Source organism: Corythoichthys intestinalis, chromosome 7, assembly GCF_030265065.1.
Source record: "Corythoichthys intestinalis isolate RoL2023-P3 chromosome 7, ASM3026506v1, whole genome shotgun sequence".
Lineage (NCBI taxonomy): Eukaryota > Metazoa > Chordata > Actinopteri > Syngnathiformes > Syngnathidae > Corythoichthys > Corythoichthys intestinalis.
The window spans coordinates 30,532,602-30,546,728 of record NC_080401.1 but is presented as its reverse complement, the minus strand read 5'-3'; the positions used below and the strand labels follow the sequence as shown (position 1 = coordinate 30,546,728).

The 14,127-nt window shown below is 40.8% G+C and overlaps 1 protein-coding gene across 8 annotated transcripts in view; it reads left to right on the top strand.

The window, feature by feature from the left end:
• Positions 1 to 14,127, top strand: part of fryl (furry homolog, like) — a 135,355-nt gene that overhangs the window by 73,463 nt on the left and 47,765 nt on the right. For 6 of the 8 annotated variants that reach the window (XM_057840277.1, XM_057840273.1, XM_057840269.1 and 3 more), the window contains 23 exons: positions 1,356 to 1,459; positions 1,550 to 1,658; positions 1,730 to 1,816; positions 2,071 to 2,242; positions 2,321 to 2,453; positions 2,531 to 2,638; positions 4,335 to 4,812; positions 4,924 to 5,010; positions 6,616 to 6,884; positions 6,961 to 7,171; positions 7,261 to 7,385; positions 7,467 to 7,524; positions 8,097 to 8,188; positions 8,371 to 8,543; positions 8,638 to 8,798; positions 8,864 to 8,974; positions 9,442 to 9,596; positions 9,679 to 9,778; positions 11,296 to 11,464; positions 11,547 to 11,815; positions 11,890 to 12,030; positions 12,101 to 12,266; positions 12,341 to 12,425. In XM_057840277.1, coding sequence (XP_057696260.1) covers positions 1,356 to 1,459; positions 1,550 to 1,658; positions 1,730 to 1,816; positions 2,071 to 2,242; positions 2,321 to 2,453; positions 2,531 to 2,638; positions 4,335 to 4,812; positions 4,924 to 5,010; positions 6,616 to 6,884; positions 6,961 to 7,171; positions 7,261 to 7,385; positions 7,467 to 7,524; positions 8,097 to 8,188; positions 8,371 to 8,543; positions 8,638 to 8,798; positions 8,864 to 8,974; positions 9,442 to 9,596; positions 9,679 to 9,778; positions 11,296 to 11,464; positions 11,547 to 11,815; positions 11,890 to 12,030; positions 12,101 to 12,266; positions 12,341 to 12,425 — 3,563 coding nt within the window. The remainder of the gene's footprint in view (positions 1 to 1,355; positions 1,460 to 1,549; positions 1,659 to 1,729; positions 1,817 to 2,070; positions 2,243 to 2,320; positions 2,454 to 2,530; positions 2,639 to 4,334; positions 4,813 to 4,923; positions 5,011 to 6,615; positions 6,885 to 6,960; positions 7,172 to 7,260; positions 7,386 to 7,466; positions 7,525 to 8,096; positions 8,189 to 8,370; positions 8,544 to 8,637; positions 8,799 to 8,863; positions 8,975 to 9,441; positions 9,597 to 9,678; positions 9,779 to 11,295; positions 11,465 to 11,546; positions 11,816 to 11,889; positions 12,031 to 12,100; positions 12,267 to 12,340; positions 12,426 to 14,127) is intronic. The other 2 variants (XM_057840274.1, XM_057840272.1) reach the window with 1 other exon arrangement.

Here is a 14,127-nt window from a genome sequence, read left to right as displayed (position 1 = left end):
GGGTCTGCCGCGGTACGTCCGTCTTGAAAGCTTCTTTCAAGTCGGATTAGCCGAGCTCCTGCCAAGGAGCATTTATTAGGGTTTAGTCCTTTTGATATGTTTGACGCTGATGCTGTCGCTCCTCCTCTTTTTTTTTTTTTTTTTTTACGCTCAAGCCGAGCCGGATGTCTCGCTTGTAAATTCAGCAAAGGGGAGAAGCAAATAAGGTCATTAATTAATACCCCCCAAAAAAAGTTTTTAAGACATAGTGGAGCTTCAAAACCCCATGTTTGGTTTTTGTATTTTGTTAAAAATTTACCCAATTTTTGGGGAGAGTAGGGATAGGTTTTTTGTTCTTTGGCAGATTTTGTATTGGGAGGCACCAGGTTGTATTATTCATGTTATTTCTGAAGTTTTGCAGTTTTTTCCCCCCCACTTCGATCATTTTCTTGGGTTCATTTTTTTATTGCAGATTGTCCTTTTTTTTTGTGCCAGTAGCCTTTTTTTTTTTTTTTTGCAACATAAACCCTATTCGTACACTACATAAGTCAGAGCATGCCATAGTTTAACACTGACCTATATATGTTGTTTTTTGACATATTTTTTGTTCTGCTTTTGTAGATTATGTTGTTGAATTATTGTTCTGCTTTTGTAGATTGTGTTGATGCGTTTTTGCCTCATTTGTATTTTTCCCCCTTATTTATAACTTAACCCCCCACTGTATTTACACCAAACGACATGCAGCTCATTTGGTTGTAAACATCCATATATAAGGACTATAAGGCACAGAGGTCAGAGTTGGGGGGAAAATAGCGGCCTATTGTCCGAAAATTACGGTAATAATTTTGCGAGGTAATGAGATTTTTTCATACAATTCAAACAAGGGCCAGTATTGACATGTGTTGGTTTTTCCTATTTGTACGTATTTTTTTTTTTGGTCCTATTTATGTTTGATTATTGTTTTATTATTTTTCATTCATTTTCATTACCATCATCTTATGCCATTTTTTCTATATATTTTGATATTTGTAATATTATTTAATTTTTATGACTTAACTTGAATTTGTATATGCATCACAGCCTAAATATAAACCTATTGCATTATTTACACACCCCCATCCCCAACATTTGTCACATTTATGTGAGGTTTTATCAGTTTTTGGCTTGATTCTTTTTTTTCAAAATTTTTTTTTTTGTTACTAATAATTGTGTAAAACAACATGACTTTGTGAAATGGAAACTCTAATCGGAAAAAAAAATACAATCCGATTTGGGCATATATTCTGGATAAGGAACTAGGACCCGCTGTGTGACTCCATCCAAAATTTGCACTCTAATTCCCCCGCTCATATGCTTTTCTCTTTTTATTCCTGCAGAACAAAGACCCCAAAATGTCTCGTGTGGCTCTAGAGTCGCTTTACAGGCTGCTGTGGGTTTATATCATCAGGATCAAGTGCGAGAGCAACACTGTTACGCAGAGGTCAGTACTACCCTTTATCCTAACAAGAAAACAATAGTATGAATTATGCATCACGCACGTGTTGTTCTTTTTCCGCCTTTTTCCTCCTAGTCGACTGCTCAGCATCGTTTCAGCACTTTTCCCCAAAGGCTCCCGCAGCGTGGTGCCCCGGGACACACCCCTCAACATCTTTGTCAGAATCATCCAGTTCATTGCTCAGGTAGCTCTGAACTGACAAAAAATATCTAGATTTTTTTTTGTCCCTTTGCTGTAAACTGATTCTGTTTCTAGGAAAGACTGGACTTCGCCATGAAAGAGATCATTTATGACCTCCTGTGCGTGGGGAAGTTTCACAAAACCTTCACGATAAATCCAGAGGTAAAACATCCTCAATAAATTGATTTTTACTCATTGCCTGCCATTGATGCTGATAAACGTCCAATTGTGGCTCTCTTCCTCCTTCTGTGGATTTAAATGAGTTTATCATTAGTAGACGTCCAATATTACTTCATTCACCACCACCCTCCCACTTCAGTTGGATTGAACATCTAGCAGTGTCAATGGCTGCCAATGAGTTTTAAAAGAATGCATCGTCATGTACTTCATTTTCACCCGTTGTCTCCTCCACCCAGAGGATGAATATCGGCTTGCGAGCCTTTCTGGTAATTGCCAACAGCCTTCAGCAGAAGGACAGCGAGCCCCCAATGCCCACCACCAGCATCATCATGCCATCTGGGAACACGTTGCGCGTTAAAAAGATCTTCCTCAACACAACTCTTACTGACGAAGAGGCCAAAGTCATAGGTATGGTTGAACCATGAGAAATTTTTGCCAATTTTGCTCAGATAGAACATTATCAGTGGTTATATTTGGCACTCCCAGGCATGTCCCTATACTACCCGCAAGTAAGAAAGGCCTTGGATAACATCCTGAGACACCTGGACAAAGAGGTGGGACGATCCATGAGCATGACGAGCGTCCAAATGTCTAATAAGGAGCCAGAAGACATGATCACGTATGTTCCACATCCCATGCCAATTTGTGTGTTTTTTTCTTTTTCTTTTTTTTGACTGGACTGTACTTTATCCTCAGGGGAGAAAGAAAGCCAAAGATTGACCTGTTCCGCACGTGCGTTGCTGCCATTCCCAGACTGATACCAGACGGCATGAGCAGACAAGATCTTATAGAGCTGCTTGCCAAGTGGGTCTCATATGACTTATGAGGTTTTCTAGCTTTGAGATGTTGTTCTATTTAAGTTGTTATTCTGGACCAGGTGTCGCCTAACTATTCCACACAGGGCTGCAGTGGTTGCAGCATTTCATTCCAACAAAACAAGACGACACGTTTTCAACAATCTGGTGTCCTACAAGTGTAATCAGTTCAGCATTCAAGTGCTGCTTGTTTTTAGCAGAAACCTCATTGGTTAAACCAGTCCTTCTCATATAGTGCGGCGGGCCCCCCCAGGGGGGCGCAGAGCGATGCCAGAGGGGTGCATTTGACCCCTTGGAACATACTGTTTTGCCATACTAGAAAAAAGTGAAATTGCACATCCACTCAGTGGATGGCAGTGGCGCTCTCACAGCAGGAGCTAATATGAACAGCTAAAACAAAGAAATATGACATATATGGCATTTGGTTTTACTTTTAATGCAGTGACAGACAAGGAAAGACCTATGTTTACTGTGTCTAAAAAATTTGGCAGTGGACAGCATGAAGCCAAATCAATTAAGACCTTACTTAAAAACATTAGACCCCCATCATATTGATAAACCGCTTCATCTTTAGCGATAACGTGCCGAATAATTCTAATAGTCGTCTCGCTTTGTGAGTGTTACATCAGTAAACCAGCGAGCCCTGTTAGCATCATATAAGGTGGCATACCAAGGTGCTCAGTGCAAAAATAACCTCACACCATAGCAAAGCAGCTGATAACAGCCTGCAGGCAAAATGAAAATTCCCTCTGTCCAATGACACTGTCATTTTTGTTCTGTTAATTTTTGTTTTTTCGGTGAAATTGTTTGTTTGTTATATTTCTATGTTGTTATATATATAGTTATTGTTGCTAATCAATGTGAATTTATTTGCTTTTTCAGTATCTAATAGTAAAAAAAATACCTTGAGTGTGTTGAGTTTGTCTTTTTTTTTTTTTTTTAATTCATTTGTAATAATCTAATTATTATTACTAGAGAGAGAGAGAGAGAGAGAGAGAGAGAGAGAGAATGATGTATTTCTCTGTTTACAGTGGCGGCAGAGAGTGGGGTGGGGGGTGCGAAACGTTTGCATCTTCCTGAGGGGGTGTAACAGAAAATAATTGAGAGGGACTGGGTTAAAGTGTCTCTGCTCGATCGGTCGGAACCAGGACCCACAGCGAGAATGAGAATGTTTACACTTTGTTCCATTTTTTTCTGTTATTAAACAATTTACGCTAATTGAAGAATAATATGGATATATTTACCATAAAAGGTTGAACAAAGACAATTCTGACCATTGATGTGCCCTGATTACATTTCTTGCTGAAATGAAATCGAAATTTCTGTAGTCCTCGATCCATTGTTTTTTCCCTATTTTTTAAATTATTTTCTTAAATAGAAACAAAGTGTTGAATATGTAAAAAAATAAAGATAATATTTTGCCTTTTTTCTCCTTTTCTCTTAATTAAAAAAACTAAATGAATTATCCCCTTTTTCTCAAATGCAAGATGTAAATAGATTTTTAAAAATTGAATATTTCCTATCAAAAGCTTGAAAAAAGTGGATTTGGCCAATTTTTAGGCAGACAACGTCCCTCAACAAATTCACTGATCGATGTTTAATCCTTTTTAATTGCCAGAGTTACAATGGCAATTATTTAGTTAAACTCATAAGTGAACAATCACACCTTCTCTACTTTTCCTCAGGTTGACCATCCACATGGACGAGGAGCTCCGCGGCTTGGCCTTCACTTCCCTCCAGGCACTCATGGTGGATTTTCCAGAGTGGCGTGAGGATGTTCTGTCAGGCTTCGTGTACTTCATCATGCGCGAGGTGACCGACGTGCATCCCACTCTGTTGGACAACTCTGTCAAAATGCTCCTTCAGCTCATCAGCCAGTGGAGGCAGGTGGCACAGAGCAACAACAGGAGCCATGATGTGCAGGTCGGTCAACAATTAAAAGTAAATTTTCATAAATATGTTGCTGTTAACGCAAACTTGTGTCCACAGAGTTCAAGCAGCAGCCATTCTCTCTCAATGGAACGTTCGTTGCTGGGTGTGTTGCATGTGGTGGAAGGTTTAGCCATTGTGGTTCTATGCAGTTGTCGCCCTGCCACGCGCAGGCTGGCTGTCAACGTCCTGAAGGAGGTCCGCGCACTGCACACTGCTCTAGGTGTCGGCAAGGTAATAAAAATAGTGCCCTTTTTTCATTTTATTATTATTGTTTTTTTTTTAAATCCCAAAGAAGTTTTGTGATTATTGTTAAACTTTTTTTTCCGTTCCCTTTTTTTTTAGGGTGATGAGGAACTCGCAATCGATGTCATGGACAGATTGAGTGCATCAGTGTTGGAAAGCTTCATTCATCTCACTGGTGCTGATCAGGTAAACACACGGAATATGCACATATTTGAAACCGAAATGGTGAAAAACGGATAAAATCTTTGTTTTTGATTATCAATTGGACCAACAACACTGGTACAGTTTAACGTTGACAATTGTGGTGGGATTTGTAGAGCCAAATATTTCTTGAGTTAGTACTTTGTGTAAAAAAGCATGAACCACTGCTTTCAAAGTCCAGCATGATCATAAAAATCTTTGTGGACATTGTACCAATAATTGCTGCCAGCCCTAGCAGTCAAAATGGATTGGACGTCTAGTGCCGTCAGTGGCATTGAAAGATGAGCATGCACAGCCAGTCCTCCAAGTTGAATTCTTTCACTGCCAGCCCAGGTCACAGAGTACATGTTGTGATGGTTAGTCAAAGAAGGAAATTGATATTGAAAATGCCCATTGATGGCAATGGATGTAACGTCTATTGCCGTCAAAGGCAGCCAAAGAGTTAAATGAATCGGACATCTATCGTTGTCAATGGCAGACTATGTTTTAATAAATTAATTGACAACTAATCCATTCTAAAATTATTTGACAGCTAGTTTGATATTTTATCATCTTTTTGACCCGTTTGCTAACTTAACATGGTGATAAATGCTAATTCTCGCATTTTGGGCTCTCAACAGTACATATTTTTTCAATTTATGTAGTCCTTAATGTGAGCACTTTTGCAAACATCAAGGACAAACACCTGTTTTTTGAGGGGGGAAAACGATAAATAATTTTTTCCCCCTATTTTCTGACATATTACAGACAAACCCGGAACTAAAGCTGCATTAACATAGAAGAGCGTGATGCCCTATTTGGATTTCTTTATCTATTCCGATTTTTTTGGTGTAGCCGCCTACATTGCAAAAACATATACGACTTCCTTGTGAATGTAACACGACAGTGACATTGCATGGATGCGCTCTGTTACATGTCGTCACATGTTACATTGTTTTTGGAAGTACAGCGAGGTCTCCACCATCACGCTTTTATGGCAGTTTTGCGGATTTTATTCTATCAGAGCCAACATTTTTTTCACGTGTTATCTTCCCTAGTGTTTTCAAGAAGGAAAAGGTATTTTCTGCGCCTTTGTCCGCCATTGCTTGTTCCCGTCTGTGTTGTATGGTTTGTCAAACATTGGTATCAACGGATAGCATTCATACTAAAGAAGACTCTGATTGATATACGTCTTGTATCCACATACGATTAGGGGGGAAAAAAATCGAATTGGACTGTTCACACTGTATGAAAACTCTGATACATGTCACATATGGGCAAAGAAATCGGAATTGACCTGCTGTGTGATGTAGCCTTAATCTTCATCACTTCATGAAAAAAATGATAGTCAATCTAATCTTTTGCAATAATCATTCACAGCTGCAGTTTAAATAACCTCTAAATAACATGAACTGTAGTTGAACACCAACCAACCTTAGTGTTATTTGCTTACCTTTCGAGTCTAGTATCTCAGAAATAGCCATCAGTTTCAACAACATTTGCCGAATGAATAGTTATTCGTGATTCTTTAACCAAATAATCTGTAGAATCATTTAAAATATTCGATAGTGACAGCAGAAGTTGATGGTGTTGTCTGGACCTCCTTTCCAGACCAATCTGCTGTACTGCCCTAGTGGCATTGACCTCCAGTCGCTGGCAGAGTGGAGCTCTTCGCCCATAAGCCACCAATTCGACGTGGTGAGCCCATCGCACATCTGGGTGTTTGCGCACGTCACGCAGGGTCAGGACCCCTGGGTCATCAGCTTGTCCAGCTACCTGCGCCAGGAGAACCTCCCTAAGCATTGCCCCACCGCTCTCAACTACGCCTGGATGTTCGCCTACACTCGCCTGCAACTGCTGTCTCCTCAAGTCGACATCAAGTATAGTCGCTGCGAAAGTGATGTCTATCAATTAGACTGATATCATTGTGACGCAACATCTGTTTACCACATGTAGCAGCCCTATTAATGCCAAGAAAGTAAACAGCCTGAGCAGCAGTGACTCCTACGTTAGCCTCTGGCGGAATTACCTGATCCTATGCTGCAGCTCGGCCTCTTCGTCCTCCTCGCCTGCATGCTCCTCCTCTTCCGCCTCAGGCTCCGTCCGCTGCTCCCCATCCGAGACGCTGGCGTCCACGCCGGACAGCGGCTACAGCTACGATTCCAAGGTTTGGAAGAATAGCTTACTGCTCCTGACCTTTTCTGTCCTCAATTTTCCATATCAACATCCTGAGGTCTTGCTTTTTTCTTTTGCCAGATTGTGGGCACACCCTCCCCTTCCTCATTGTTCAAACACATAGTTCCCATGATGCGTTCCGAGAACATGGACATCACAGAGTCTCTTGTTTTGGGGCTTGGCAGGACCAACCCTGTAGCCTTCAGGTACGAGTGACAATCCACAATGAGCACGGTCTGTCTACATTGTTGTGACGCGTGCTAATGCAGCAACTTTCACTTCAACAGAGAGTTGATAGAGGAGCTAAATCCCATCATAAAAGAAGCTCTGGAAAGAAGACCTGAAGTAAGTAAGGGGCAGGGTAACTTGCATATGTGCAAGTCACAAGTGAGATTCAAGCCAAGGTTTTAATATTGGGTATATCATTATAGTTTTATTCTATTGAGAATCGTTTTCTTTTAATTCAATTACGTAGTTTTTAGAGTAGATTTGCAAATTTTTATCAGTTTTCATTTTGGGGGGAAATTATTATAGTTTTATTTTTTTAATGAATTGGGCTTTTGTCAGGTCTAGGATTCAAAAGGAATAAAATAAAAAAATTGAATGGACACTTAAAATAATGTATTCTGCCATTTTGAATTTTGTCGTTTTGACGTGTAAATATTGCTTATGGGTATGAAATACAAGAAAAAAAAAGATTTTGTGTGTTTCAACATGTAGTAGTTTTGTGAATACAAGCATTTTCACTCAGTTATTATTTTTTCATTTAAGTATACTGTAGTTATTTCAGTTAACAACGTAATTGTCTTAGTCGTAGTTTTCGCAATTTTGTTTATTTGTTTTTCAGTTAACGATAATAACCTGGATTCAAGTTACTGGTAAACCTTTCCCGTCTGAAATAATTTTTTGGTTCGCAGAACATGAAACGACGCAGGCGGCGTGACATCCTCAGGGTCCAGCTTGTCCGGATTTTTGAGCTCCTGGCTGATGCTGGTGTCGTCAGTCAGACGTACGGAATTTATAACACAATGCGTAATGCCAGGGGTTCTCAGAAGAAACATTTTTTCTAAGGAAGAAATAAGTTTTTCAAAATTATTTTGTCCATTGACACCATTTGAGAACTCCTGCTCAGCACTAATTGAACATGAGGCTTTCAAGTTATGTTATATACCTGTTCTTCCGCTCTTACAGAGCTAGTGGGGGTTTAGATGGTGAGAGTCACTCTCTGAACGGCACGCTGCTAGAGTACGTGGACCTAACCCGGCAGCTGCTGGAGGCGGAAAACGACAAGGACTCGGACACGCTAAAGGATATCCGTTGTCACTTCAGCGCTTTGGTGGCAAACATCATCCAGAATGTTCCAGGTATCAGTCACCATTTTGGTTTGAGAACCCCATCCTCGTTTTTGTATTTAAAGTTGAAATGAATCAATTATTTATTTCTATTGGTTACTTTTAGTTCACCAGCGACGAAGCATCTTCCCGCAGCAGTCACTACGACACAGCCTCTTCATGCTATTCAGCCACTGGGCCGGTCCGTTTAGCATCATGTTCACGCCGCTGGACCGCTACAGCGATCGGAACATGCAGATCAATCGACATCAGTACTGCGCGTTAAAGGTACACGTGGAGACACAGGGACAAAAAAACTAAAGCTCTAACATCTTATTGCGTCATCCTCCCAGGCTATGTCTGCTGTGTTGTGTTGCGGCCCTGTTGCCGACAACGTTGGCCTGTCTTCTGATGGATACCTCTACAAATGGCTGGACAACATATTGGATTCCCAGGATAAAAAAGTGAGTGAAGTCAAATCCTTCAGCATCACTAATGTTGAACCATTTCCCCACCCTTCCCATAAAGAAAGCAGTTTTCTAACACGAGATGGACAACACAGTGGAAAGTCCTTAATGCTACTGAGACCATAGAAGCAAAACTATCACCGTCGAAATTGAAATAAACAGGCAAAAAAAAAAATTATTTTATTTTTTAAATGTTTTTAACCATATTTTTCTTTTTTTTGTTCATCTCACTCCTCTCTGTACTATATCTTTCAATGAATAGAATTGTCTAAAGAGTAATGTGGTTACATAATGCATTCTAACTGCATAACATAGGTGCTATGTCAATGAGTGTGTCTGTTTTGCTTGGCCTAACCCATGAAGTTGAGGTCATTCCACTGGTAATGTGCAAATAGAGCCCTCTAGTGTTGTACAGGGGTACAGCTAAGTCTTTTCAGCTCAAGATTTCAACCTGACAATTTCAGGTTCATCAATTGGGCTGTGAGGCAGTGATGCTGCTGCTCGAGTTGAACCCAGACCAGAGCAACTTGATGTTCTGGGCCGTGGACCGCTGTTACACAGGTTCACGTCGCGTGGCTTCCGGATGCTTCAGGGCTATCGCCAACGTCTTTCATAACAGGTTCGAGACTTTGCTTATATTTTATAATGTGACTGTTGTTGTGTTTTCTGCCTCAGTTCCACTTTGTTTCTTATGTTTTCAGGGATTATCAATTTGACACTGTGGTGCTGCTAAACCTGATTCTGTTCAAGGCAGCCGACTCCTCCCGAGATATTTACGAAGTGGCCATGCAACTGTTACAGGTATGAAAGAGTTGGTTTGAAATCAAATCTAATTAAAATACAGTGGTACCTCTACATACAAAGTTAATGCGTTCCAGGACCTTGTTTGTAAGTCGAAATAGTTCAGCAGCAAGATCCAGCAAGATTTTCCCATAAGAATACATTGATTCCATTCATTTGTTCCACAGCCTGAAAGCCTACACTAAATCCTTAATAAATGCTGCTTGTATTATTGCAAATAGCAATTACACAGAGCAAAACAAATAGATTATGAATAAAAATCAGAATGATATAATATTAATAATAATACCTGTGCTTGCATTTAGTTGTATTGATTTGTGTGGATACGGTTACACTGGCCTCTAGTGTGCATCATTTCACATGGCTGAATCCAGCTGCTCTCTGTTAACACCAACATAAGCTAAGTTTTTCTTTGAGCGAATGTTTTTTTAATGCATTTCTAATTTAGTTTATAGGTATGTGTTTGAACCATTTGTTAAGAGCGTGGTAAAAAAAAAAAAAAAAAAAAGCATTTTATAGCGTTTAATCTAGCGGACTTTTTGCTATGTAAGTTAGCCTATTGTTCTTTTGTTGTACATAGATCATTTATTTTTTTTTATACCGTTTGAGGCTCAGCTCAGGTATTTTAATTTTTTATGTTCCTTATCCAATTACTCGATTATTCGAACTAAGTAGTTGATCAATTAATCGACTACTAAAATAAATGATAGCTGCAGCCCTAATGGTAAGCCTCACCTTTTCCTTTTTTTCACCACCTGCACTAACATTCTTGTCCACCGTGCGCCCGTCTTGCAGTAAAACAAACTGTGGCGCTGTCATAAATTGTCGTATTTCGAGCATGTCGTCGGCTGTAGAAACAAATGGCGAGTCAAATTTTACATCGGATGTCGAAAAGATCGTGTGTCGAAGCGATCGTATGTCGAGGTATCACTGTATGTATTTTTATTTTCCTATACTTTGGGCCCCAAGTATTTTCATGAACGTTTTAAAAACAAAAAACAAAGAGAAGTATACCTTGTGTGTTCAATCCAACATTACATTTATTCTGCAAAGGTTTGCTAGGTTAATGCTCACATACAATTTAAAATGTGGTAGATGGACTAACAAGTCATATCAATGTTGCAGTATTGACTGACCATAAAGAAATGTATGTTTGAACACAAGTAGCTACACATAAATAAAGAGAATTAAGTACTGACATATATCCTTTAGCTTTTTCAAAAAATAAATAAATAAAGTAAAATTTCATTGTTGAAGTTCAGCTGAGATGTCTTTTTTGTTTCATTATCCATGGTGTATGTCTGTGTTGTTATACTGCCTTCTGGTGGCCTAAGGTATGCTCACAAGAGGGATCACTGTATGGGGCTGTAAAATAAATGTTCTGACAATTTTATCTGCAAAAATAAACTGGGTTGCAAGGGTCTAAAATAGGAATGGCTAAACAACTTTTATTAAAGTAAATTACTGAATTAGTGGTGCCTCTGACCTAATTCTATTTATTTTTTGCACATTTACAGATTCTTGAACCCAAGTTCTTCCGATATGCCCACAAGTTGGAAATCCTGCGAACGGACGGCATCCTGGCGCCACCATCGCCGCTGCCGCACCTCTACTCTGTGTCATACTACCAGCTGTCCGAGGAACTGGCTAGGACATACCCGGAACTCACGCTGCCCATCTTCTCAGGTCACGACACTTAAAAATACTGCTTTAAGTGCGAGACTTGCTGGGATTGACTTCCAAATATTTCCTGTTCATGTGCATGCAGAGGTGAGCCAGCGTATCCAAACGGCGCATCCCGGCGGTCGTCAGGTGATGTTGCACTACCTCCTACCCTGGATGAACAACGTGGAGCTGGTGGATTTCAAGCCCGCCACACGTCGTCCGGACGATCCTGGTAGTGGCGAGGAGGATGAAGACTCGCAGGACGGGGAAATGATGATGGTCAACAGCCGACGCTGGCTGCGTGGGGAAGGATGGGGCTCGCCCCGGGCTACCACCATGGTGCTCAACAACCTCATGTTTATGACGGCGAAGGTAGTTAGGATTCAGAGTACAATTTAAACAGGAGCATTTCCGATTGAACGCCACTATCTTTTGTTCATTGGCAGTACGGGGACGAGTTTGCCTGGTCAGAGATAGAGAACGTGTGGACGACCTTAGCAGACAGCTGGCCAAAGAACCTCAAAATAATACTGCACTTCCTCATAAGCATGTCTGGAGTCAGCAGTGAGCCCAGCCTGCTGCCCTATGTCAGTCTACTTATTGCATCTTGCACTATTTTGGTCACGTGACCCCTGAAACAAGTCCCTTGTGTTATAGGTGAAGCGAGTAGTTGTGTACCTGGGCCGAGACAAGACAATGCAGCTTCTGGAGGAGCTGATGAGTGAGCTGGAGTTGACCGACCCAGTCAGCTCGGCCGTCGCCCACATGGACAACCCACCTTACTATCGTATCAGCTCCAGCTACAAGATCCCCTCGGTCGCAGGTAAGCCACGAGTCTTTGACTTACAGTTCTCAGAAGTCTTTAGGTTAAGTCACGTTATGTCTGTTATTTTGCAGGCACAACGTCCAGCAGCAACACAATAATGCCAGGGCACGACAGTCAACATGACGGAAAGGTCAAAGATTCAAACTTGGAGGAAAGGTATGAAACTTCCATTACAGCTAGATTTTAAACGCACAGCTAACTTGACGTCATTATAATATAGAAAAGCCCCTTTCACATGCTCTGGTGCACATGCGTTGGCCACCTTGGAGAAATGTAATATAGTACATATTTAAGGATCAACTGTACATTTCATTGAGGTGCCTCCTCTTTCAGCTCATTAATTCGGCAGTAATGTTAGTCATTCTGTGTAGTCTATAGAAAGTAGGGGTGTGACAAAATATCGAAATGGTGATATATCGTGATACTTTGTATCCCAAAAGGTTATCGATATGTTCCTGCCAAGAATCGAGATATTGTTTTTTAAAGTGTATGTCAACACCTGGGGAAATGCTAATATTCCATCATTTATCCATAAACGAATTCCTTTTGGATTCATATCATGTCACTTCGTGTAATTACACACATCGCAACACCAAGAAAATGAGAGAAATTTGGGTCAATTTCAAACTAAAAAGACCCGCCCCGAGATCCCGGAAATCTGGCAGATTGTGTGCGTGACATCAAAACAAGGAAACAACCGGCTCAGTGCTTTAGGACTGAATGGCGGCGATGATGGCGGACAATTTACGTTTCTAGTTGCAGCGACGAATCCGACGTAACGAACATTCTTCTAATGGTGACAAGGAGAGTTATGAACCTTTCTTTGGTGTTTTGTGTTATCAATTTGAGCCCAAACGAAAGCCAATGCAGCCTAATGAAAGGATCATTGAGGGGAGCAATCACACTGATAAAACCCCGACAACAGTTCGTGTGGGAAACACCAAATGGTATGTTTTGCATTTCTTTTTGTGAAGCTGATACACCGTGACCGCAAAATAAAGTAATGTATAGAATAATTATCATTTAATATGCTATCATCGGTTTCGCTCTGCCAACCGGCACAAATATGAATGGGATTAGAACAGGGGTCCCCAACCTTTTTTGCACCACGGACCGGTGTGATTTGGGTCTTTTTTTTTTCACGGACCGGTGTCCCTCTTTTATATTCAGTTGGACTCTCAATGTTATTCACTGGTGCTAAAAAACTATTTACATCACAAATATACATGTGCAACACGGCAATGGCGTAAATTAACGCTTAACGACACGGCGAAGTCGTTAAGTGAGAGGGCTACGTGCAGTTGTTGTGTGCGCCAAACATGGCAAACGTAAGTTAATATTCCTTTCTTTAAAGAAAGTTTGTAGTGTGTACTTAGGAATCGCTGCATTCGCGGTCCTTTTTAACGTTATGCGCATGCCAACTTTGTCAGAACACCGGCAATGTGCGGCAGAAAAATACAGCAAATATAAAATAGCATTTGTTTTTAGCCCCGTCGTGTTAAGTGCAGGGAAAAAATACAACTCACCCGCTGAATCAGTGGGAGGGCTGAGTTTGTTTCGTTGAGACGAGATGGGAGAGTGAGAGAAGCTAGCATCAAGCTAGCGATGTTGGAAATTGTAGCACAGTTTTCAGCGCGCTCCAAGCGATGTCGGGATATTCCGAAATGAGTTTAATCCAGAACTTCGGTAGAGTTGTTGTCTCAAATGTACGTTTAAGTCGCCGTGATTTGCGATCTCTACAAGCTGATATTCCTGTTCCACAGACATGCTCGAATCACTCGATTTATTCACATACGGGTCACGAATTCACTCCTTCACAGTTCGTGGGTCTTTAGTGATTGGGAAGTAGCATAAATTT